The sequence below is a fragment of the Theropithecus gelada genome, chromosome 9 (genome assembly GCF_003255815.1).
Source record: "Theropithecus gelada isolate Dixy chromosome 9, Tgel_1.0, whole genome shotgun sequence".
NCBI lineage: Eukaryota > Metazoa > Chordata > Mammalia > Primates > Cercopithecidae > Theropithecus > Theropithecus gelada.
This window is the reverse complement of record NC_037677.1, coordinates 44520636-44546049: the sequence shown is the minus strand read 5'-3', so window position 1 is coordinate 44546049 and position 25414 is coordinate 44520636. Positions and strand designations below refer to the sequence as shown.

General features: G+C 50.7%; 1 protein-coding gene across 1 annotated transcript; it reads left to right on the top strand.

Moving 5' to 3' along the window:
* Window positions 1-25178, top strand: C9H10orf71 (chromosome 9 C10orf71 homolog). The gene is made up of 4 exons (XM_025397394.1): window positions 1-92; window positions 17026-17128; window positions 20057-24598; window positions 24631-25178. The coding sequence occupies exon 3, from the start codon at window positions 20204-20206 to the stop codon at window positions 24509-24511; it is 4308 nt and encodes a 1435-aa protein (XP_025253179.1). The 5' UTR covers window positions 1-92; window positions 17026-17128; window positions 20057-20203; the 3' UTR covers window positions 24512-24598; window positions 24631-25178.
* The last annotated feature ends 236 nt before the right edge of the window (window positions 25179-25414 follow it).

The window sequence follows — 25414 nt, the reverse complement described above, 5'->3', positions numbered from 1 at the left end:
ACTTGACACCACGCGGGTGTTGCAGTGCGGACTGTTTGCTTCTTCCCCACCAAGAACACCATTTGGTTTCCCCCGGCTGGGTCTCTATTTAGGTAAGCTTCGGGGACTTCCCGTGTCTGGCCAGCTTCTGGTCACTGATCTTCCTCAGGTGGGTAGGTTTGTGAGCTAGAGGAGGCTTGGGTCCTGAGTCTACTCTCCTATCACCTTTGGGCAGCCTGGCTAAAGAGGAAAGAAGTCTTGGCTGCTGGGCAGAGCCGGGGTTCTCTCCCATTCCCGAGGAGGCCTGAGCAGCTGAACACGCAGAGAGCGGAAGGTACAGCCCAGACACTTGTCTGGCTCCTTAGCGTGGGCAGGGAGGCTCAAGCTCATGGCGGAAGGGACGTTCCCGCTGAGCCGATGCTGTGCTGGGGAAGTAGTTTGGTGCCAAAGTGCTGTGCTGGGGAAGTAGTTTGGTGCCAGGGTGCTGTGCTGGGGAAGTAGTTTGGTGCCACGGTGCTGTGCAGGGTGGTATGTGTGTGCCGAGAGCCCATTGGTGTTGGGGCTGAGGTTCTTGGTGTGCTGGATGGGCCTTGGGGACCACGTACCGGGAACCGTGTACATGCGTGACTTTGTCCTTAGGTGTCATCTGTCAGGGATCTCTGCTCCCACATGGCTGAGTGAGAGCACAGATGTGCCCAGGCCACTGCGTTGTCAAATGGGGGGCTCCCCATGGTCCCAGGTTTTCGGCAGTCAGGGCTGAGGGAGGCTGGCTCTCTTGGCTCCTCCAGCGCTGGGCCAGGCAGGGACACACCAGCTGTAACAAAGAGGAAAACTGGTGACTGAGACGTTCTGGCCTGTGGGCTCTGTGAGCATGTGTGTCCCCAAAACAAAGCATGCCACAGGCCGCCAGTTCTTACACACCCTGGGAGGGCCCCCACCAGATTCCCACAGGGTAGGCTTGACTGAGTCTAAAATTACCTCTTTTTTTTTCTGGTGGAGAAGAATTGATCATTGAGAACGGCAGTGGTCAGTGTGTGTGGAAAGCTAGATAGCCTTAAGAAGAATCATTGTGTAGGTCTTTTGGGTAGCTCAATAAGATAGGAACCTATGTGTGTAGTAAATGAGGTCCCATTTTCTAGCATTTGAGTTCCCTTTACAGTAGTGGCTGGTAACTCTGGTCTGTGGCCTGAGCACCTGGTTTTGTAAATAAAGTTTTATTGACACACAGCCACACTCATTGATTTGCATATTGTCTAAGGCTGCTTCTACACTATATCAGCAGAGACCATATGGCCTGCAAAACTGAAAATGCTTACAATGTGGCCCTTTACAGAAAAAGTTTGCTGACCACTGTGTTACAAGAACACTTCTGGAGATGGGTCAATTTAATACCAAAAAAAAAAAAAAAAAAAAGCAGTGAAAGTTCTTGCTGTTAGAATAGCTTGCAAGCCAGACCCTTCAGGACCAGTGGCTGGCTGGCTTCTGAGCCTCCTGCACCTTCCAGGGCCCACTTTTCAGGCCTGACTGGTACAGGAAATGTCCAGTTTGCTGTCCTGGTGCTGGGAGGGTTAGCTTAGTAGTACAATCACCAGACACACAGCGTGTCCATGTGGCCTGGGCCGAGCAGGGCAGATTGTGCTTATCGGGGTGATTTATAAATAGCCTTCCCCGGGTGACCCAAGTCCAACACACATCTGCCCCTGGGTCTCTGGGATGGAAACAAGTTTGTCTGCTCTTTGGGAGAAGAAGCTCATTGGGAAGGGAACAGCTGTGTGCAATGGGTAGGAAGGGGGCTGGTAGAATGCTGTGCCCTGGAGCAGAGGGGCTCAGGTCTCCTGGAACCTGGGGAGAGAGAGCTGTTGAGAATAGACAGGAAGGCCAAAGATGGCCTTGTATCCTCCCACCTTGATTCCTTTTTGCCAGGGCAGAAGTAAGTGTCTTTGTCTTTTCCTGACCCTAAGGAAGCCCTGGAGACCCTTACTGAAGAGGGGAAGCCTCATGTCTTGAAATAGCCCTATTCATCCAGTCTCTGCCAGAAATCTCAGGAACCCAAGCCTACTGGTGGCACCAGTACTTCCTCATTGGCTCTCAGGATTTTACTCCATATGCCCTGGGTTACTGGAGGGAAGCAAAGGGCTTCGAGAGAAGGCCATGCTACAGGGGCACACAGGGCTCCCTGCTCCCAACAGGGCCCACCGAGGCTGGAGTGGATTTTGGTTTTATTTCCATTTGAGAGTTTAAACGTCATTTCACAAAATCCAGCCAGTCCATAGACCATAGTCCTTAATTCAATCATATGCTTCATTTAGTTAATTGGAAAAATCTGACACCCCCCTCATTTCAACTTGGTTTCCAAGGATTGCATGGCATGAGCTGGTGGATGGGACAGAGCGGGAAGGACAAGGGATCAGTGGAGGCCTATCAGGACCTATACATGGAGCATGTAGAGCACATGCTGATGCTCAAATGTGTCACCCCCAGTGTAACTCATCGGTATCACTCTGGAACCTGGAATGGGCTGCCTGTGGGAAGAACACAGTGTGATCAATCCACAGCCTCCCGATGTCGAGGGGAGGCAGAGCAGATTCTCAGCAGACCTGGGTTCTCAGGGGAAAGACTGAAGTCAGCTCAGTGCAAAGTGCATTCCCTTCCAAGCCCAAGTCAGACGGCCTGCAGGGAGTCTGACAGAAAGAAAATCCCAACAACCAGTCAACCATGAATAGCTTCCTCCCCAGACTTAGACACCTCCCTGTCTTAGATGAAGGGGAAAGGGACGTTCTTCTGGGCCATGACACGTGGCAGATAGGCAGGCCTTCCTTACATCCTCCATTCTCTGCTTGATCAATCCCAGGGGCTCCTTTGCTTCCCCCCCACTCTGGTCTGTCTTCCCTTGCCTCAGTTGGTCCCTTCTTTCACTACAAACGCCCTTCCCAGGTGGGCTTGAGCTGCTGAGCGGCTGCAAGGCTGGCTGGAGGGAAGGATTTAATCTAGGATATCTCCCATCTCAAAGCCTTCACCTGAAGCTTGTGGAGGGCAGGGGGAAGGGGAGCCTCTCCAATTTGCTTGAGAAGCCTCTGAAGCAGTTTCTGAGGCTCTCTCCCTACTCCCCACTGTGTTGGAAGGCTGGTTCCAGACCTGGCAGCACTGAGCCTGCCTGCGAGGGCCAGGTCATGCCAGGTCACATTGGAACTGCCCTCGGCTTGCCCTGTCCCGGGCTGCCAGGCCACAGTAGCACCACCAGCTCATCCTCTCACCTGGCCGTGTCTGCCACCCTCAGAGGCAGATAAGCCCAAAGACTGAAGAGGTCAAGGGGTGACAGCTCAGGCCCCCTGGGCTGCACCCACTAGATGCGAGCCATTTCTTGCCCTCAGTTTGCCCACCATTTCCCCTGTGGAAATCATTGGCTGTGGACCTCCTGTGTGCACAACTTTGGAGTGTCTGGTCTCATTCTCAACCATCCAGCACAGTAGGTCTTGCGAGCCCCCTCGTGGAGGCAGGCGCCGAGGCTTGGAGAGGTTAAGTGACTTGCCTAAGGATGCACAGTGAATGAGGGGCTTGAGATCTGAATGCAATGCCCATGTCTTGTCCTCATTGCTTCCTGATACCTAGAGCTCCCATCACCACCCAACAGATTCTCTAGAAAGGGGGCTGTCCCATCACCAAAGAGTCAAAACCTCCCTTAGGAAAGTCGAGCATGCCTAGAGAGGCACACAGGCTTCACCCCAGCTCCTCAGGACTTCAGGAAGTTGCCCAGGGTGCCGCAGGGATTCCACACTGTGCTGGGAAGCCTGTGGCTCTGAAGGGGCCACAGGACAGGCAAATCTGGGTTCACAGGTCAGCCCTGACACTTCTCAGCAAGGCCCCTAGACCTCAGCTTTCTCCTGTGTAAAATAAGAATAATAACACCTCCCACATCAAACAGTCCTGCGAGCATTAACTGAGCAAATGAATGAAAAGTTCTCAGCATGTGGTAGAAATACAAGAACTGCTCTCCTCACTCCACTGTCCTATTTGGAGATTTTTTTCCTCCCACTTAAACTCTAACTTGGGCCTATACTTTCCAGAGGTCACCAAGGACAAAGTCCTATGCCTCAGAGTTCTGCTAGTTCATGCTCACAACTCAGTGGGAGAGCAGCTGGCACCACACAGGACCGACCCTAGCCCCACGGTGACCATGCATGGTGATCACCTCCCCTCTTGTGCAGAAGAGGTCATGGATCTGAGCATCTTCAGCATGTGGGGTGGGTGGAAGATCAAGCCTGAGTGGGACAGTAATATTCCCACCTCTGAGCCAGGCTCAGTACAAGGGCAGACACAGCACAAACCACAGCCATTGACAAGCATCAGACCCGAGTGGCCCAAGAGACTATGACTTGTTAGTACAACCTCCCTGAAGCAGGGGAAACCCATCGCTCAAGACCCAGATCAGCTTTCTCCAGGTGTGGTCTCAGGACCAGCAGATCTCCTGAGTCCTGAGCAGGACTAAGAGCTGTCTGTTAAGCCAGCCCCCAGGGCATTTTGAAAAGTGTGAGGATGCTTCCTTACGAAGGGAAAGTGGGGCAAGGGGCTGGCACTGTTCTCAGACACAACAGGAGATGCTCCAAGGAGCCAAGTTTTTCACATAAACACAGCCATAGGTTGAAATAAACATGATTGTTAGAGGAGCATCTTTCAGCTTTAAATTTGAAAAGGAGAACCAGGCTGGCCACATCTGAATGGCTTTCCTTGCCGCGAGGAATTCCATGAAGCAGTTGGGTGTTGGTCAGCTGCTTACACTGCACTGCGGGAGCCTGTTCTCCCCTTTCCTTCTCCTGGCCGAGCCGCCTCAACCCTGCTGTGTGGTTGGAGAAAGAACAGCGGTCATCTACCAGCTACTTCCCAGCCTCCAGCAGAGACATGAGGAGAAGGTCAGGCACAGCTTCAGACCTATGTGAGAGGTTTAGGAATTCCCAGGGGTGCTCTGTGTGAGGCCCCCTTCTCCTTATCCCAGATGCACACAGCTTCGTGGTTTCCAGGGCAGGGAAGATGACCTCTGCAGGAGAGCCAAGTCCTACACATGCCTTCTCTAGCTTTACTAAAGCAAATGCTCCCTGGTGGGACCAGACTCAGAGAGAGATAGGTGAGAATTTGCTAGGAGAGAGGTTGCTACCCACTCCTCACCCTGCACAAACCTGTGGCAGATGGAAGACCATCTCATCTCTTGACACTCTGCCTCGATGCATTCTGCAGAGACCTGGCCCTGAATCCTGGCTCTGCTGCTCTCTGGCTGTGTGACCTTAAGCTCCTTCCTCAACTTCTCTGACCTTCAATTTCTCCACCTAAAATTCCTTTGGCATCAGTCCTACTCAATTTGCCAGTTGTTGCACCCATTGAGTGAGGCCATGGATATAGAGTGAGGGACAGGTGGCAGGAGTTCCATGAACAGGATGGGTGCCTGGGATTGCCAGGGTGCTAATGCTTGGTGACAGCTCTTCCAGCTCTGCTTCTCAGGCTGTGTCATGCAGTCTCATGGCACCAGTTTACATATGGAAGACCTGGTCTATAGACGATGCGATGGACTCTGTAGAAACCCTGCCCTCCCATGGTTCTCAGGAGTTCTGCCTGAACCTCATCTCTCTGCCAAGCCTGGCACTCTCCAGGACTGCTTTCAGGGGGTTCCCTTCCCCATAGTGCCTGGCTCCCTTCCCAGGGGCTGGAGAGAGGATGGTTCCTGAGGGGATACCCCAATCCCAACAAAAACAAATGCCTCTTCCTCCAGGAGCCCTCAAGTGGGCTTCTGTCTAGACAAGGCTCTCCAAGGTGGAATCTTGTCGTAGGTTACAGTTGTCCCTTCACCACCCACTTCCTGATCCATAATGGGTTTCCACAAGCATCAGGCTGCTGGATCTGCCTTTCCATTTGCCCCAAGGTCACCAAAGCGAGACTGAGGGTCACACAAGTTAAGTGGCAAGTCCAAAAGCTGTCTGATTCTGAAGCTTTTAACTGGAGAGCTGTATGCCCCAGTAAGTAAGGGCCAGGGCAGGGTTTCCAGTTCTTTGCTATGGAATATTTCCATATGGAATAATTCCACCCCATGCTATGGAATCCCAGGTGTGATGGGGTATAGAAGGACATCCTATGGTCACAGGTCTCAAGATGAGCTCTAAGGAGACCTGTGGGTAAGAACCAGGAGTATGGAGGCTACAAGGTAGCCAGGGGCAGGTGGGTCCCCAAAGGCACAGTGTGGTGCTGACCAGAGACTCTTAACCTGTAGCTGGCATTCAAGAAGCTGCTACAGGACGCTCTCTAAAGACAGGTGAAAGGGACCACTTCTCTGGCAGCCCCAGGTTCCAGCCCCACACCACCAGTATTAAATTCTGCACTACACACGTTTCTCCTCTGTAAAGAACAAGAGTAACTCCTGTGTAATGAGGCTGTTGTGAATACTAATTAAATAATAAATATTAATTAATAATACTAGGTTATAAAGTACCTTTATACCAGGTACTCAGTCCCCACTCAGTGGATAAAAGAAATTTCTCTCATCTACTCATTCACTCACTTGTTTAGCAAATAAATGGCCCCATACTAGGCATAGGCACTGTGTGGAGACTGGAAACACAACCTAGAGCAGAAAGGCAAGGCCCAGCCCATGGACTTGCCACCAGGGAGTGGGGGGGGGGGGGGTATCCTCCTCTCCCCAGGTGAATCTGATCAGTCGCTGAGTTTGGGCCTTAGGTCTCCAATTCTCCATCCAGATGAAAATCTAGCATTACCAGAAACAGGGCACCCATAAGTTGGGCCTAATTAGGGATGCCTAAAATTTCTGGTCTCAGAGAGTTTTTTTAATCACTGTAAATCATAAGTCATTACTGAGTCCTGAAATTACTTACTAAGTTGTGAAGAGGTTTTTTTGATGAAAGAATAGAACAGATTAGATTAGGATGGAGCAGTACATACACGAAGGGTAAGCTTTGCTTCGTCCAGTTTTCCTTGATACATATGTCTCCAGGCATGTTCTGTGCCATGATGTAAGTGTGTTTCTTACTACATGTAGAGGAGAAACCTCTGCTCTGTGGAGACACGGAGAGGAGGATGTGCCTGCCATTCACTTGCTCCCCGGTGACCTGGCAGGTGAGGTGCGGGGCTGCAATGGTCAGGGATTTCTGAACCTCCTTCTAGTCCAGGCATCCTCCCTGCTGTGGTGGGGACCCAGGACCTGGTGGGTTGGCTGACTCCAACATGGGGAGACTCTCAAGCAATACCTGCCACAGGGATCGATTTCATGAAAATTCCTGTGTCCAGCATGGGGAGCAACCTTGGGAGTGGTCAGTCCCAGGGGCAGGCACTGTTGGGCTGGTTTTTATTATCCCTTTTTTCCAGGTGTAGCAGTTAAGTGACACCCATGACAACAGCACTTTAGAGCTGGATCTCTGCTCTTCCCACTGCCGGTACTGCCTATTTGATGACTCTCATGTCAGGTCCTGCCATTTCCAGAATCCAGGGCAAGATGTTCCTAGGAAATGTGAAGGGGAAGAGCAAGTGAATACATGAATAAGTGAAGGCTGAAAGAGCCTGGTGCTGGGCTAGTGCTCCCTCCCTGATTCTCTAACAGTGATTCTCAACCAGGGGTGATTTTGCCCAGAGACCTAGGCAGCGCCAGTGATATGGGGCCTTAGAAAGTCTATTGGGAGCCCCTGTGCCAGGTGCATGGCATGGGGTCCACTTGCAGATGAGAAAGGCTCTCACATGCCATGTCCCTTGAGCATGGTTGTACTCAGCAACCATGGCTAAAGGGCACAGAGCAGCACTAGGACCTGTGCCCAGATCCCAGGGGGACCCACCATTTGCATGGCCCCTGTGCTCCTGAAGGAGCCGTGTGTCCATCCTCCAGCAGCTGTCCTGGCTGGCCTGGCAGTCAGGGTGGCCCTGCAGTTTGGATTGGTTACAACAAAGAGGTGCAAGGGTCAGAAGGATGAGCAGCAGAACCATGGCTGCCAGACTGACCCTGCTTTCCCCCAAAATCTCTGCCCCTCAGGCAACTGCTCCTGGGCAGTAGAGCAGGACTGGCACTCACCTAGCCCTGGGAGAGGAAGACGGGGTGAACAGAGTTGTTTGTGATCACACATTCTCCCTTCCAGATCTTTCCTGCTCCTACTTTTACCTGTGATGCTGGCATGGCTGCTCCTATAAAGCACCTCTGAGCTCACCAGGAGAAGCCAAGGGTCTTTTGCTCAGGGAACATCTGGCTGCTGAGGCTGGGCCCCTTGAGGCCTGCAGAGAACACATGAGAGTGTGTCATGGAGCAGCTGGCAGTGCCAGGCCTGAGCTCCTTCCTGGTGGAAGGGACTGTCCAGTGACTGTGTCTGGCTGAGTCTAGCCCATCTGGCCACCAGGAGCTCTAAGGAGTGATCCTCCATAATGCTCCACCTCCAGAAGTGGTCAGAAACTTCGCGAAGAGGTGCTGCTGACAGCTCGCAGGTTAGCCTTTGTGGAGTGAGACTCTACCTAAGTCTAAGCAGCACAAGTTCCAGAGCCTGCTGGGATTCAGAGGCACACCAGAGCCCCCTGCACCCCGCAAGGCCCACTGAGCACACCTCGTCCCAACTCTGCTTGGGATGTCAGGAGAGCAGCAAGAAATCAGTCAGTGCTACAAATCCAGTGCTTTTTGCCCCAGAGAGCTGGTTATTAAGCATTGCTTGGCCTGCCCTGGTCATCAGGGAACAGGAACCAGGAGGAGACAGGTTGTGGGAGACTGCTTGAATCCAGCCCGATTCTCCTCCTGTCTTCTTTTCTCCTGTGACTTCTTGTTTCTCCTGCCATAGGGTTCTTCCCTGGGTCTGTGATACCAGGTGTTGGGCACCCTCACGTCCTGGGTTAGATCAAGCCCAGCCTTCCCTGTGCCTGGTTCCCTGGCCTCTAACTGCAGGCACAGCCCTGGGTCTGAGCAGCATGTGGAAGCTTCCGGCGAATGACCCATCCAGGCACAGAAGACTGGCTACCCAAGCCAGAAGTCAACTTCAGGCTGGGCTGAGCTCACAGAGAAAGCATCTCTCCTCCAGTCTGTCCCCAGAGGGCAGCAGCCCCTGCTACCCATGATCACATCCAGTTCTGTGGGTCTGGCAAGCCCAGGCAAGCTGGTTTCTTCAACCACAACCCCTGGGGCATACTTGACTTCTACCTGCTACAGGATTTAGAGGCCCCTGCACGTGTAATGTGGTTGTAGAAGATTCAGATTCCCGGCAGGACAACACTGCCATCATGGCACCCAACCACATCATGTTCCTGGGGCTGGACAAAGCCAAACTTGTTATCTCCCAGGGCACAGTGGCATCAGAGTCAGTTTAAGAGCCTTTGGCTTTCCCAGTCTACAACCTGAGTTTGGGTCCACTCAAGCCAGGCCAGGCTGCAGGCTGACACCCCTCTCCCATGTGCCAAATATCAGGCTAGTGGAGCCAAAATAGCCAGGCCAGATGTACAATGACCATTATGCAAATCAAATCTCTGCTTTACACTCATAAGAGGCACTGCCCAGTGGAAGTCAATCTAAGGCAATCAGAGGTAATTGCGCTTTTACAAAGCAATAACCTCCCAGGATCCATCCAATTCCACAAGGAGAGGGCCCAGGTCAGCCCTGCACATGGCTATATCTCCAGCACCAAAACAGGTGACATGAAGCAGGTGTTCAATGAGTAGTTGTTGAATGGATCAATACAAAAATGAGCTTCAAGTCATGCTTATGAGATCCTACGCTTTCTTCTAGGAGTCTAAATGAACTTATAATTTCTGATTTCCAAAAGTCACAAGGGGTTACAAAGACACAGCAAGTGCCACATGGGAGGAGCTGAGGAGGCATCATCCTGGAACCAGAGAGCAGGGCACTGAGGCTGAGGACTGGGTGAGGCCCCACCCAGCACTCCCAGGCTTTAAACAGGGGACCAATGATTGACCAGCCAGTTACAGCTCAGTTTCACCAGCTGTAAGATGATGAGGGGAGCCTATCATGCGGAGTGTTATCAAGGAATAAGTGAGCACAGGCAGGTGCAGGGGTCAACCTGCTGCTTCACAGACACTCAACACGTGTCTGCTGCCCTCACCTGAAGGACCTCGACTGAGGAAGTAAATTTTGCCATTTCATTGTTGCCTGCTATGGGCTGAATGTGTGTGCTTCAAAATTCACTGAGATTACCCCAGTGGAATGGTGTTAGGAGGTAGGGCCTATGGGAAGTAATTAGGTCATGAGGGTGGGGTCCCTTGTGATGGGATCAGTGCCCTTATAAGAAGAGACACAAGAGGGCTTGCTTATACATGTGCATGCTCACTCTCTCTCCCTGACGTATGAGAATACAACAAGAAAATGTCCATTTACAATCCAAGAAGAGGGCCCTCACCAGAAACCAGGTCTGCCAGTGCCTCAATCTTGGACTTTCCAGCCTCCAGAACTGTGAGGAGCAAATGTCTATTTTAAGCCTCCCAGCCTATGATATTTTAGTTCAAGCTAAGACATTCTCCTCATAAAGCATAGACCATAGACAAGGACATTCCCCTCTAAAGCAAGAGGGCTGTTAGAATTGCACAGAAAGGTCAAGAGCTTGGCCCAAAACTGACCAGCAAGTTGAAGGTTCAGAGCAAGGCACCCTGTGGCATGGGGTGGCGGAGGCTGTGTGTGCTGTGCATCTGTGGGTGGAGGACCATCTGTGAGCATGGCTCCAGGCTGTGCATAGACAGGGAGGAGCTGTCACACTTCACTCCACTGAACTGCTCCTCAGACATGCCTGAGTCGATGGCTCAGAAAACCAACCCAGAAAAAAGAGCAAGAGGAATCAATTCCAATTTGTTAGAGCCTTCTGGGTGTGATAAAGCCAACCCCTGCCATCTCCACTGTCTTCCTGTTTCCCCTTCTCTGAGAAGTGAAAGCACCGTTCAATTAAGGTAATTAAATTCACCCGAAGATCTTGGGCTCAGAAACCACACTACCAGCAAGTGGTCAAACCTAGCAACGAAGCAAACCCCAATGGCTTCCTGTGGAAAGATGGGCAGGGATGAGGAGGAAAATGGAACATATCTTCAGTAGCTCAAGGGTGCACCTTGGGCCTGCAGGGGAGCCCCCAGCTCTGCAGAGTCCAGCTGCCTGAGCCTCCCGCAGCACCAGAGCCCTCCCCAAACAGGAAGGACTCATGTTTACGGGCTGAATCAAAAGTTTCACTTCTGTGGATGTCTGGGAGAACTCAGCCAAGAAGATCCTTAGGACATATCATAAAAGTGAAATGAAACCCTCGTTTTCTCCCCCAGAGCCACCAATTCTCCCATGAGCCAAGAGTGGGGCTGGCACCACCTCCCAGGACATGCCTATGGGAGCCTGAGTCCACAGGCCAGAGGTTCAGGGTTTCATCCTGGAGAAAGCAGAAGGTGGTAAGGTGGTGAGCCCAGGCTGACTCTCATCTCCAGTTCTTCCCTGTCTTTACATGCTGTGTGGCACTTAGCAACATCCTGCACCTCTCTGTGCCTTTGTTTCTCAACCTAGAAGATGGTGACAACAAGGCCCACTCAACCTGCCTCAGAGGAGTCATGGGAATCAAACAAGATCACGATGCTGAAGTGTGTCATGAACTACAGGGTGATGCATACACTTGAGCCATGACCGTCACTGTGTCATCCCAGTATTGACTCACCGCATTGGCTTCCTCTGATTTGTGATCCACTTTGAGTGCTAAAAGTTGGTGAGACCCTCATGTAGCCAGATGATGATGATGATGATGATGATGATGAAGTCATCCAGTGGAATTTGAATTTCAGATAATGAATAATTTTGTTAGTATGAATGTATCCCACATATTGCATGGGATACACTTACACTAAAAAAGTATTTATTGTTTATTTGAAATTCACATTTCACTGGGTGTCCTGTATTTTTAATTTGCTCAATCTAGCAGCCTGGCCATGCCAGACCACCAACTGTTCCCTCTGTGCAGAGTCCCCAGGACCACCAAGACCTGGCCCCAAGCCCACTCCGTCACCAGCTGTGAGACACGGAATATCCGGGTCCTCCCTCTGAGGGCTGTTTGTCTCACCTCATGGGTGATTGTGGTCCTAAGCTGGGCCCTCCAGCATCACCAAATGGGGCTCTGGTCCTGTGGACCTGACACGCTCCTCAGTTATGTGGGGGACACCTGCAATAGGGCTTGGCATGTAGGAGTTGTGAGTCTTCTCTCCTTACACTTCCTGTCCTTACAACCTGGGACACATGAGGGTCCAGGGTAGATCAGCAGAAGGTGGACTGCATGACCTTCTCAGGCCTGGGTTGGCTGCCAGCCAGAAGCCCTGAGGAAGACAAGGGGAACATGGACCTCTGTCCCTCTGCACACCACAGTAAACCTCTGTCATCAGATCCCAGGGTCCAAGATGTGCACTCAGCAACCAGAGCTGAAAACATTTCCCAGTGACCAGGGTGCACCAGGCACGCTGTAGGTAAAAGATGAACCAAGTCAGGGACCTCACACCAATGATCTCAAAGTCTAGTGGCAGAGATAGATTCACCTCAGTGCAGGAAGAATAAAGCAATGTAAGTGATAAAAAGGGAAGAAAAGATTCTACAAGGAACAGAACAGAGGAGGAAGTTGTCAGCAGTTGCAGCCGAGGACAGGGAGAGATGTTCCAGGCACAGGGACTACTACTTGAGGAATCCGGTCCAGGACACATGGGCCCTGCCCCTCCCTGGCACAGAGCACCACAGGCCTGGAGGAAGGAGAGTGTGGGAGCAGGCAGAGCTCCCCTGCCAACAGGGACTTGAAGGTCATGCATAGGCATTTGTAAAGGATTAGGAGGGAGAGAGAATTGTATCCGCAAAAAGCAGCACATCCCAGTCAATCATAAAAGCATCATGAGGCATGGCATGGAAAAAAAGCATCATGTGAGAAAACATTTTGGAAGAGTTAGAATTTAGCAATGACTGTGCAAAGGGTATTTCAGTGCTCATCTCACGGAAAAGCTGATTCATGAGGATACATGCTCAAATTGAGTTTGTTTGAAGTATTCTGATTCAAAAAGATGACCCTACAATAAGGAGAAGAAAATACACATCCTTAAGTGTAATTCTTGGGGCTCCAAGGCTGCAGGGCACCACCAGTTCACCCGTGCGCATATTCACAGTGGGCATGGCAGACCCTTTGCTCTTCTCCAGGGGATCAACTGGAGAGTCCATTTTTGAATTCCTGCCGGGGGATCCTGTTTCCCCTAGTGTGCTCTGGTGTTTTGCAGAACCTTCTCCACCTGATGCAAGTTTGGCCTGGGTCGGTGGAGGAAGTGCTGTTGAGTCCTGCACAGTTGCCTGGAGGTAGAGGGCAAAGCCAGCATTTCATCCGCTGACCCTGTAATTTAGATAACGCATCACTTAATGACCATTCACGCTGTGGCTGTAAACAGAGCCCCAGGTAATATACTCAACATTACGTGGAAGTTTGCTGGACGCTGGCCCTCCAGAAGGCATCAAAGCCACTCCCCAACTTAGAGCACTGAGAGCAGTGTGAGAGACCAACTGGGAAATGGCAAAGTCACGATGAAGTCTCTTTTCATCTCCCCCTGATAGAAATGCAATCCGGACATAAACAGTACATGCCACGCTGCTGAGGGATGCCTTCCCCAGAGCCAGCCTGTCAATAGTCTCCAAGAACAATCCTGTCCACCTGTTTCCATTTCTTACCATGGGGGAATTTTACATATTTGAGGGATGTGGAATCAAAAAGTAAATAAAATCCACTTGGATTCAAATTCACTAATTTGAAATTTGTGATAATTCTGCGATTATTGGATTATAATTGACTGTCAATAAAGTAAGTCCTCCTAAGCCTGTCAACAGTGTGAGTAATATCATGACAAGTGGAAGGGTTTTCTCATTTATTTAACAGATATTGCTTGCACTGTACACTGTGCTACATGAAAAAGAAACACAAACGTGGACCCCGCCACCAATAAGCACTCAGGCTAGCAGGAGGGACAAACATTAAACAACAAATCACCCAGTTAAATGCTTAATTATAATTATGATAAGTGCTGCAAAATAATGGGTATAGCTTACGATAAAGGGGTGTAATGAGCAGACTTGGAATAGCCTGAGGAAGCTGCATCATCAAAGGGACATGTGAACTGGGCTCTGAAGCACATGTTGGAGTTAACCCGGTAATGATGAAAGGATGGAAGTAAAAAAGTCCAGGCAGAGGGAACACCATGTGTAGAAGCCCTGAGGCAGGAAGTAGGATGGCATAAAACTGGAAAAAGACCAGGGTGGCTGGAAAGCCAAGCATGAGGGGAAAGATGGCACAAGGTGTGGATGGAAAGAGAGGATCTGAGTTAAGGAGATTGATCTTCATTCCTTAAAACTGGAAAGCCATCAAGGGATTCTAAGCAAGAGGTTGATATGAACAAGTTTGAGTGTTGAAAGCTGCCTCTTGGTGCAGGGCAGGAATGGGCTGCTGCAGTGGCCGAGGGATTTGAGACAGCAGCTTGGTCCACACAGTGACTGTGGAGATGGAGACTGGTGTGTAAGGAAGAGACCTTCGGAAATGAAACTCATGGGACTAGGAAATGGATGTCATAGGTGAAGGCACAGGAGGAGGAAATCGAAAGTGACATCAGGTTTCTGAGGTCCCCAGGGAGAAAGTGGGCTTGCAGAAGGCTCATGGACTCTGCTTTAAAAGTGTGGGTTGGAAGGGCTGTGATACAGGGGCACCCAGCTGCCTGGTGGGTGGGCAGAGGCGTGGACTGCAGCCGGGCAAATGGCCTGGCCTGGACGCAGCCTCAGTGTGTGGATGCTTGCAGGGACCGTGGTGTGGGGACAATCACCTGCATGTAGACTGTACAGTGAGGAGAGAAGAGGCTCCAGGACTGAGAGCAGAGGAAATCCAGCAGTCAAGGAGAGGAAGAGACTAAACATCCAGACAGGGAGGGGAGAAGGAAAGAGTCAAAGTGAGAGAGTATCTCAAGTAGACGGTGGCCATTAGGCTAGATTACAGTCTAGAAGTTCAGTCAGATGAGGAGCAAAAGTGCCATCAGAAGATCCATCAGGGAGGAGTGGGGGCCAGACACTAAAGGCCGAGTGAGACAGGTAAGGAAATAATGGAGGGGGGAGATAAGAAGCATTTAAGAGAACAGTCTTTGAAGGCCACAGACATAAATAGGAATTGACCAGGTCATGATTAAATATTGATGTTTATTTCTATGCATTCATGACGAGGTTCCAAGACCTTGTTTAGAACATGGCCCTGCCATGTGCACTGTATCCTCCATCATGCTGCCTGAAGGGAACACACCCTTTCACTGGCAAAGTGCTCTACCAGCAAGAATTTTCGCCAGTTCAGAGTGGCTTCCTTCAAATGGTTCAAAGTGGTGAGCAAGAGAGTTTTTCCACTGGCATCTGGAAAATTCATTCCTGCAGCAATGTCAGTGAGTCCATGAGGCAACTGCCTAGGGGGAAAGCCTAAGCACAGGGTGAGGGGTGTCCTAACCATTCACAAAATAAATGCCACTATGTCATTCTGCACCTCCATCTCACCAGTGTGTGACACCAGATGGGTTTCATCCTCATCCCTAAGTCAGATCTCAGTGGAGCTTCAGGCAGGGGAGTGGCCTTATTATTTAGAGATGCAAATGGATCGATCTGAATTTTTTGGAAGACCATAAGACCCAAGACCAGGAGTCTTTCTCCACAAAATTCATATTATCTTTTCCCTTCTTTTCTGTGCCTCAGTTTGCCCTCCAGGAAAAAAAAAAATCAGAATAAAGATAACCCAATTCAGAGCATTACCACAAACAGTGATTTAACTTCTATTTATTGAGCTCAGTATACAAAGGTATACAAGACTCCCTTCCTTGGTTCAAGGAACTTCCTTTCTAGTTGAGGAGAGAAAGCAGCGATCATCAGTTCCTGAAACATATGGGTCATGATGTATGAAGTGACAACACGGCTGAGCTTTGGAAAAGGTAAACCCAGTATGCTTTGGGAACATGAAGGAGGCCCATCTAAGCCAGCCTGGGAAGTCAGGGATAGGGCCTCGCCGTATGGTGGTAGACACAGAGCACCTCTGTGATTCTCCAAAGAAATAGATGCCACAAATTCAAGCTATTATGATTATTAATATTATTAATAAACTACCTTGAACTAGATTAATATCCAGGAGCTACAAGCTGGGAAAGGTCTTATGGAAACTCCAAAGGTCCGCATTTAAAATGTGCAGAGTGGATTTATTTTAATTAGTTCACTCTTCATTCTGAGCATTCTGAAAATCCTCCTGGGCAGCTTTTTGGTTCTTTTAGCTGTCAGAAGTCTCAAGCCTTCTGCCAACAATGAATCCAACACTATGCTGCCACTTGCTGAGTGGACTTGACTTTCACTGCTCCAGTTCTCTTTGCTGCAAAACCCAACTTATCAGTTCAGTGGGAAAAGGGCCTTAGGTCAGATTTTATTAGCAAAAGATAATTCACAACTGGGTCAATCATATTAGAAAACTGAAAAGCTTAAAACAGGTTTCTAAAAATGTCTTGGACCATGGACAAATTAATGGATATTAGGAGGGATATAAATTGACCTTATGGTCAAATATGCCTATTTTTGGAATTTTGTTGAGCTCAAGTATGGATTCTTTTTCATTTTTGAAGGCCAATTACATTGTTGTATAACTGTCATTTAAAGATACTTTGGGTCAGGTGTGATGGTTCACTCCTGTAATCCCAGAACTTTGGGAGGCCAAGGCAGGAAGATCACTTGAGGTCAGGAGTTCGAGGCCAGCCTGGCCAATATGGTGAAACCCTGTCTCTACTAAAAATACAAAACTTAGCTGGGCATGGTGTTGCACACCTGTAATCCCAGTTACTTGGGTGGCTGAGGCACAAGAATTGCTTGAACCCAGGAGGTAGAGGTTGCAATGGGCCAAAATTACATCACTGCACTCCAGCCTGGGCAATAGAGCAAGACCTTGTCTCAAAAAAATAAAATAAAAGATACTTTTTCCACTCAACTTGTGCTTGGCCCTTTGGTCAGTTGGGTTCCACTGAAATTATTTTTCTTCTTTCTAGATGGGCAGTGATGACACCAAATATAAGCATAAAAAGATGTTTTAAAACTACACATCCTGAAACTCAGCACAGCAGGCACCTGCAGCTTCCAGTACTGTAACAGGTATGGAACTAATCCAAGAGCAGGCATCTAGAAACACCTTTTGTTTTTGGCCATTATGCTGAAAGGTACAATGGGGGCTGGGGGTGGGGGGAGAATGAGGTCAAGTTTCTGACTGTCCCGTCTGACCCCAGGTATATCAAATCAGAATTGAAGAAATTATCTGAATAAAGCTAGCAAGGTGGGAAGGGAGTCTCTCTTTTCCTTGAGGCAGAAGCAATGTAGTTATTTTCTGAATGCTCTGAAAAATCCATGAACATCCTTCACCACTGTTTGGAATGAGGATGTAAACCCAGGATCAGGTAGGGTTCTTCAACCACAAGCAACAGAAGCAGAAACTGAACAAATGAGGTAGAAATGCATATGTATTAAAAGAAAAATGGAGGTCTTGTAGACTCAAGGTGACAGCTACAGTTCCAGGCTAGGAAACGTCAGGGGTCAGGTATGTCCTTAAGCATAGTGAAAGCTCTACCACCAGCAAGGAAGCCTGAGCATGCTTCCATCCTTGTGTGGCTCCAGGAGAACTGCTACAATCCATGGGCTTGTCCTCGGTCTCACACCTGCTATTGGCCCTGGGGAGCCTCTGCAGGCACCTTGACTTTCAGCCCCACAAAGACTGAAAGCCAAGGGGTGAGGAAATTTCCCACAAAGTGTCAAGTGCTTTTTCTCAGAGGATGCAAGCTGAGTATTCAAAAACCAAATAGCAAATACCTACTAATACGAGGGTGTGTTTAATTGGTTAGAGGCTTGGTTGACTCTATCTAAGCTTCTAAATTTAGGTCTCCAACTAACCTATTTTCATCTTAATGTAAACTATCTTATTTTCATTCAAAGTGTAGAAACCCCCAATATTACTGAGTTCAGCCATTGCCAAGATCAGAATCCCAGCATTTAGGACATCAGGAGACTCCGGACTGTCTGATAGGATCTCAGGGTACAGAAAACCTGACTCATAGTGGTCAATGCCACTCAGGTTCCATCAAACCCCACACCAGCCTCAATAACATAAATTCATGTGGGATGGTGCTGCCATGGGCTCACAGCTTAGCAGTGCTGGCCAGGACCTGGGCTCCTCACCTGTCCACCCTGCCATCCTCTGCAGGTTGGCCTTCAGTGGCCATTGCTTGTCTCTCAGGGCTGCAAAGTGAATTCAATGTTATGGTTGAATCATGGCCCCCCTAAAAAAAATCATAACTCTCATTACCTCAGAGTATGACCTTTTGGAAATAAGGCTGTTACAGATGTATTGTACTTAGTTAAGACAAGGTTATTAAGGTGGGCCCTAATCCAGTATGACTGGTGTCCTTATGAAAAGGGAAAATTTGGGCAGGGCGCAGTGGCTTATGACTGTAATCCCAACACTTTGGGAGGCCAAAGTGGGCCAATTACTTGAGCCTGGGAGTTCAAGACAAGCCAGGGCAACATGGTGAAACCCCATTTAAACAAAAAATAGAAAAATTATCCAGGTAGGGTGTAGTGCACCTGTAGTCCCAGCTGCTTGGTAGGCCAAGGCAGGAAGATCACTTGAGTCCAAAAGGTCGAGGCTGAAGTAAGTTATGATTACACCACTACACTCCAGCCTCGGTGACAGAATGAAAAAAAAATTTTTAATAATTAGAAAATTTTTAAAAGTTTGAAAAAGGAAAACTGTGGACAGAGAGACAAGCATAGAGGGAAGATGATGTGAAGACACAGGGAGAAGACGTGTGTCCTAAAGCCAACAAGAAACCCTAGGATCAATTCTTCCTTACAGCCCTCAAAAGGAACCAACCCTGCGACACCTCGATTTTGGACTTCCAGCCTCCAGAACTGTGTGGCAATACATTTTCAATGTTTAAGCCATCGTTTGTTATGGCAGCCCCAGCAAAGAAGTCAAGCAGTTTCTGGCTTCTTGTCTGCATTCAAGGCAGGAAGAAGAGCACTAACAGAGCGGAGACAACAGGAATTGCTCCTTTGATTAGAGAGGCAGGAACTTTCACAGACTGCTGGCTGCTTCCATCCCTGTGATCACAGCCATGTCCTCTGGCCATGCTAACTGCATGGGAGTCTGAAGACCAAGCGTGTGTCTTCTACTGGGGAAGGCGTGAGCTTGGCCAGCCCTCAGAGTCTCCCCTACTCATCACGCGGGCTGATGCTCTCCCCTTGTATGCAGCCTTCTAAAAAGCACATGCTGTCATGAGCGTGTACTTTCCAGGGAGCCAGCAGCCTGCCTTTCAAGGTAGGGCTGAAGAGCATGTGCAGAGAGGCCTTCCCAGAGCAGGTCATTAGCTCCTCATAAGCTCATTCAGTCCACTAGAACTCAGGTCCCATCCTTTCTCCAGCTTAGTTCTGTCTTTCACAGAAACAAGTCAATCAGCTGATGAATCAGCATTGCTAACTTGGAATGTCAAGACATGGAAACAACAGACCCCAATGAAGCCTGGCTTCCAGGATGAAAGACAAACATTACTGACAGCCCAGTGGCTTTGAGCCTATGCCGGGATGCTACTCCCAATCTCCTGGAGCCTTTATCAGATATGCAGTTTGAAAACATTTTCTTCCATTCCGTAGAATACCTTTTCATTTTTGTAATTGTTTCCCTTGCTCTGCAGAAGCTTTTGACTTGATGTAATCCCACTTGTCTATTTTTGTCTGTGTTGCTTGTGAACTCAGCCTTTTTACTCTTAGAGCCTTCAACTAATTAAATGAGGACCACCTGCCTTATAGAAGATAAACTGCTTTACTTAAAGTCTACTGATTTTAGTGTTAATCACATCTTAAAAATACCTTCACAGAAACAGCTAGACTGGTCTACAGTCTAGATGTATAGCAAGCTAGCCAAGTTGACACATAAAATTAACCCTCACAGGCACCATTTTCCACCTGGACCAGCACATATTCTTGCGTAGAGCTGTATACCCTGTTCACACCCTGCATCTTTTTCTTTTGCAGAGAAAAAAACAAAAATTCCCCACTTTGCAACTGCATCTGTGAATGAGAAGCTCCAGTTTTGTGGGAAGAGGGAAACACCTAAACTTGCCAGAATCATCACCAGAGACACCTGCCGGCTGACGAGGACAGCTTTCTTGGAGCCGACAGATGATGCAGGGAAACAAGAAGTGCACAGACGGGTTCAGTGACTCCTCCAGCATCGGCAGCGTGTTGGATGATGCAGACAGGGAAGTGAGCAGCCTCACAGACCGGGCATTCCGGAGCTTGTGCATCTCAGAGGATACATCCTTCCATGACTCCTATCTGGCCGTGTCCCCAGATATCACCCGACAGGTGTTTGGGACTTTTCACCAGAGAACAGTGAGCCACACCCAGAGGAAAAGTGGTATTTGGAGCCAGTTACCATCACAGGGCACGGAACATTCAGGCTGGGCAGCCACCTTCCGACAGCTACCCAAGTACGTTCAGGGAGAGGAAAAGTACCCCAAAACCAGCCCCCCACCAACGCCAGTCCAGAGGAGACTGGAGGTGCCAGTTTCCGGCCTAAGGAGCAGCAACAAGCCGGTCTCCAAAGTATCAACACTAATTAAATCTTTCGACAGGACCGAGAGCCAACGTTGTGAGAGCAGGCCCACTACCAGCAAGCCTCCGGCTCTGAAAAATCCCCCCAAATTCGCTCCTCTTCCAGAAAGCAGTGTCAACTTCTGCTTTGATTCTGCATTTCTGACAGTCAGGAGGGTGCCCGCTGAAGTTTCCAACACCCATCAGAACAGCCACCAGCCAGGCAGGAAGCACGGAGAACAGGAGTCCTCCAAGAACCCAGAAATGGCCTGTCACAGCTCCAGCAGCTTCCTCCCGGCAGCCGACGACACGGCCACCTCATCTGAGTCAAAATTCCCCTCTCCACACCACAAGCCAGCCACGGGTGAGCCTGGGAGAGGCAAAGGCACCTTTCTGCACAGTGAAAATAGTGCTTTTGAGTCATGGAATGCCCACCAACCAAAGCTGCTGGAGAGAAAGGACGTGGCTGGAACTGTCCCAGAAAGCAAAGCTCCCAAGCACTATGGGGACATGACCTTGCTAAGTGAACCCCGTCCTCCTGAGTGCACAGTCTCTCCCTGCCAGGTTCAGGCCTGCCGCAGTCAGGAAGAGAACAGACTCACAGCAGGGGCTCTGTCCACATCCGTACCCTGGGGGTGCAGGGATCCAGGATCCCAGGTATTTGCTGTGGAAGGAAAAGCTCCCAGCTCACAGCCTGATTCTCAAGAGAAGCCAGCCCAGCCCCCATGGAGGAAGCCAAAGACTGGCAAAAAAGGGAAAGAAAGTCTACAAGATACCTCGGAAGAAAAGACACAGACCAAAAGGAGAGGCCCACCTTTGTATACAAAACACAACCCCCAGGGACAGTTTCCAGAAAATGATGCTCTTGACCTGCCTGTGGAACCCAATGAACATTATGATCCCCCCTTTAACATCAGTAAGCTCCTGACCCCCATCATACCCAGCAAGCACACCCTGGATTCAGCAGAGAGCCAGCCGGCAGAGCAAACCCCATCACCCCCGGGACAGCTAAACGGATACCAAGAGAAGGAGCCCAGTGAATGTCAGTCTCGAGACAGCTACAAGTCCAAAGCCCCTAGCCTGCTGTTTAACCTCAAGGACGTGCGGAAGCGTGTTAAGAGCACATACAGCTCCTCACCTCTCTTGAAAGGGCTTGATGAGAAAACTAGAGGTAAGGTTGATGGAAAGCAAGAACCTGTGAGCAACGGTGTCATCCTACCCAATGGGCTTGAGGAAAGCCCTCCAAATGAGCTTTCTAAGGAGAGACCCGCTGATGACCCCACTGCATCACACATCAATCCCCAGAAGGTCCCTACAGCTGACCCTAGTGAGCCCTCTGCAGACAGCTATCTAACTCTTAGCGCAGCTTCGACTATCACCAAAGTTCCCTTCTATGTTAACGGGGAGGTTGCTGAGAAGAGCAGTTATGAGAATGACGAGGTGGAAGGTGAGTTGGAGATGGGTCCTGCCAGATCCGGCTGGTGTCCAGACTCCAGGGAACACCGCCCCAGGAAACACCTCTCCCTCAGGCTTTGCAGTAGGGATCCTGAGCCTGGAAGGGCTACAGAGAAAACGAAGACTCACCAGCTAGAGAATGGGCTCTCCAGATCTGTGTCCCAAGAGACAGAACCTGAGAGGGAGGCAGGACTTCAGAACACACACTTGAACCAGAAATTATCCCCAGGGCCCCTCTCTCCTGAGGAGGAAGATGTGTTTTACAGTGACAGCCAATCCGATTTTATGCCAAGCCTCAAGGGTAAGGCCAAATTCAGCACCAGCTCTTCAGATCAATCCTTTGCCTCATTTGATGATCAGCAGAAGACGTGGTTTACTGAGAACCAGCGGGAAGACAGGAGGAAGGATGTGAGTGCAGGTGACAGTCAGAAGGATGAGAAGGAGAACGTGGTGGAGAAGGATGAGCCGCAGTACTGCGCCTTAAGCAATGGGCACGCACGCCTGGAAGACGGCAGCCAGGCGGAAGCATTGCAAAGAGAAGGGGAAAGTGTGCCTGGAGGAAGAACCAGGAAGGCATCGGCAGAGGAAGCTAATTTCAGAGGCTCTCGGATTGGGGAAAATAAGAGTACGACCTTTTCACAGGCCAAAGACCTTACTCCCTCACCATCTTCTGCTTCAAACAGGCACATACTGTTTACCATTAAAGACAACACCCTCAGAGCCACCCCTGTAATTAAACCTATCATGCTGCCTCTCCTGAGGACCATGTCCTCGGAGGACTCCCTCAGCAGTGGCCACAAAGAGGAGGAATTGCCAAGGCCAGAATGGGGTGAGGATCCTGGTTTCTGTGCCCCCAAAAACCAGGACATTCTTGGTACGTCGACACCCACTAACACGCTGAGCACACGTGGGAAGTGCATGGCCAACGAGGTCATGGAGGACCCCAGGCAAGGGTCCAGCATGGCCAGGATCGAGGCCTCTCAGCCAGCCCCAAAGGGGAATTTCCCATCTATGCCTCTGGTGGGAGAGGGGGACAGGGTGAAGCCACCACCAGATGCTGCACATGGCCTCATGGCAAGCAATTGCAAGAGCAGCTCTGCAGACTCAGGGAAGCCAGCGGCCCCACGGCACATTCCCACCATCACTTTACCCGAGGGCGACATAGAAGACCAGTCACCCCCATGGCAGCCTGAAACCTGTTGGGAAGAGCAGACACTAGGTTTCAAGAGTCACTTTTTGTCCACACCCAGAGCAGGGCCCCCTGGCAGAAGACTGGTCCCTGGTGAAATGGCAAATTCCCCTAACCCCAGCTCCCCGGGGGAGAGCAGTGCCTGCTCCCCTGCTGCCAGCAGCATGTGGGAGGAGGCTTCCCAGGCCCCTGGAGGACAAGAGCTGCTGCCCGAGGAGCCTCCTCAAGCCAGCCCCTGGGCCAGCTCCAGTCCTGCCAGGGTCACCAGGAGGGAGGACCTGACCCACGCCCTCGTGTGGGAGGGTGGCTCCGACCCCCTACTTGAGCTGTCGGCAGAAGACCTCCGAACCCTCTCTCCAAGAGGTTCATTGCTGGATGTGGCTACCAGCCCAGCAGGCACCCCTGGGAGACTTGAGCTTCCTGCACAGCTAGAGAGGGCAGCAAGCAAGCCACCTGCAGTCCCACCCAAAACAGAGAAAGCCCTGCGGCGGGCGAAGAAGCTGGCAAGTAAGAGGAGGAAGACCGACCAGGCTCAGGAGAAGCACGGCGAGTCACAAGAGGGAAAACCCTGCCCAGAGGACTTGGAGCAGACACAGCAAAGGCCACTGTGCCCCAGAGAGAGGCTCCGACACAGTTTCCCTGTGGTCCGTTCCCTGCCCCCTCCCGTGCACCGCCACTCCGTGTCCGGCTTCTCGGAGCCTGTCGGGAGGCAGCCCGGAGGCCCCCAGTCCCTCACACCCCTGTCTGCCTACCCCGCCACCCAGAAGGTCCTCCAGGATCCGCAGTCCGGGGAGTACTTTGTCTTCGACTTGCCACTCCAGGTGAAAATCAAGACCTTCTATGACCCAGAGACGGGCAAATATGTCAAGGTCTCCATCCCGTCCTCCGAGGGGGCCTCCCCAGAGCCGACCCCACCAGATGCCCTGGCCGCTCCCTATGTGCTGTACCCCGGCTTCCAGCCAGTGCCTGTGACGGCCTTGATGCCACTGCGCTGCTCCTCTCAGCTCTCCGCACCCACCTTCCTCAGGCAAGGCCCTCGTGCCTCCACGGCCCGTGCCAGGCCCCAGAGTGTCCACGAGTCTGGACTACAGCTGGCCTCAGGGCCTCATGGTGACTGCACCCCGCACTCTGCAGGCCAGCGCCCCCATGGGCCTCCCCAGAGCCCAGAAGAGGAGGGTGCAGAAGCTCCAGGCCTGGGCATCATCTCCACCGACGACCTAGAGGACTTTGCCACAGAAGGCATTTCTTGAGTGACAGCAGGCTGAGCCCCACCCCCAGATGAACCCAAAGAAGCTTACTTCCCCCTCTCCCAAAACAAGCAACACACACACACACACATATGCAGACACATGCACACACACACACATACACACAAACACACACACACACACACACGATCGTCAACACATGGCCTTTTTAGATCCGTAAAATCCAGAAGGCAGTAGGGATCCCAAGACAACCTCACCCGAAGGGCTCCCTGTCTCTCTTCTGATGGAGGGGCGCTGCTTGCTTGGCCCAGTCCCCTCCATGCCAGTTCCCAGGTGCACTCTACTCCAGCCCTTCTCCATCCCTTCCTTCCTCCCTCTCCTGGCCTGCCCTGCTCTTCCCTGGCCCTACCAACCAGGTGGGTGTGGCAAGGGCACCACCTGGTCCCAAGGGTCCCTCTGCACCTGCACCCACACACTCACTTGTAGGCTCCTTGATGAGCAAACCCCTGAGGCCCCCAGCTCAGACTCAGCAGCCATTTCGGGTCACCTCAGGCAAACTGGCTAAGGACCAGCGCAGGGCAATTTTGCAGAAATGATCATTTGCATAGAATGGGTTTCCTTCACAGGGAGAAACTTGCCTCTGAAAGCTATTTTCTGATCAAGAAAAGGCCCACTTTTTAAAAAGTGAAACAAGTTTGCAGATACGGTTGTGTCCCTGGACTCCTGTCTTCCTTCTGTGGGCAGTGGGGGTCAGGACTGACAGAGCCACCTCCCTGTCTACCACAGTCTGGTGTCCCACCTTGTCCCTCCAACACCTGTCCATGCCTTTGCAGGGCCAGGCCCTCCAGTAGGTCCTGACTGCCCCAATTTAGTGACCAGTACCTGTGCCCTCCACTTAAAAAGAAAGTGTGTTCACCCCCTCACCCACTGTCGGTTCCTGACCTT

Coding starts and splice junctions, on each gene's coding strand:
- C9H10orf71 (XM_025397394.1), top strand. CDS start 20,204: ATGATGCAGGGAAACAAGAAGTGCACAGACGGGTTCAGTGACTCCTCC.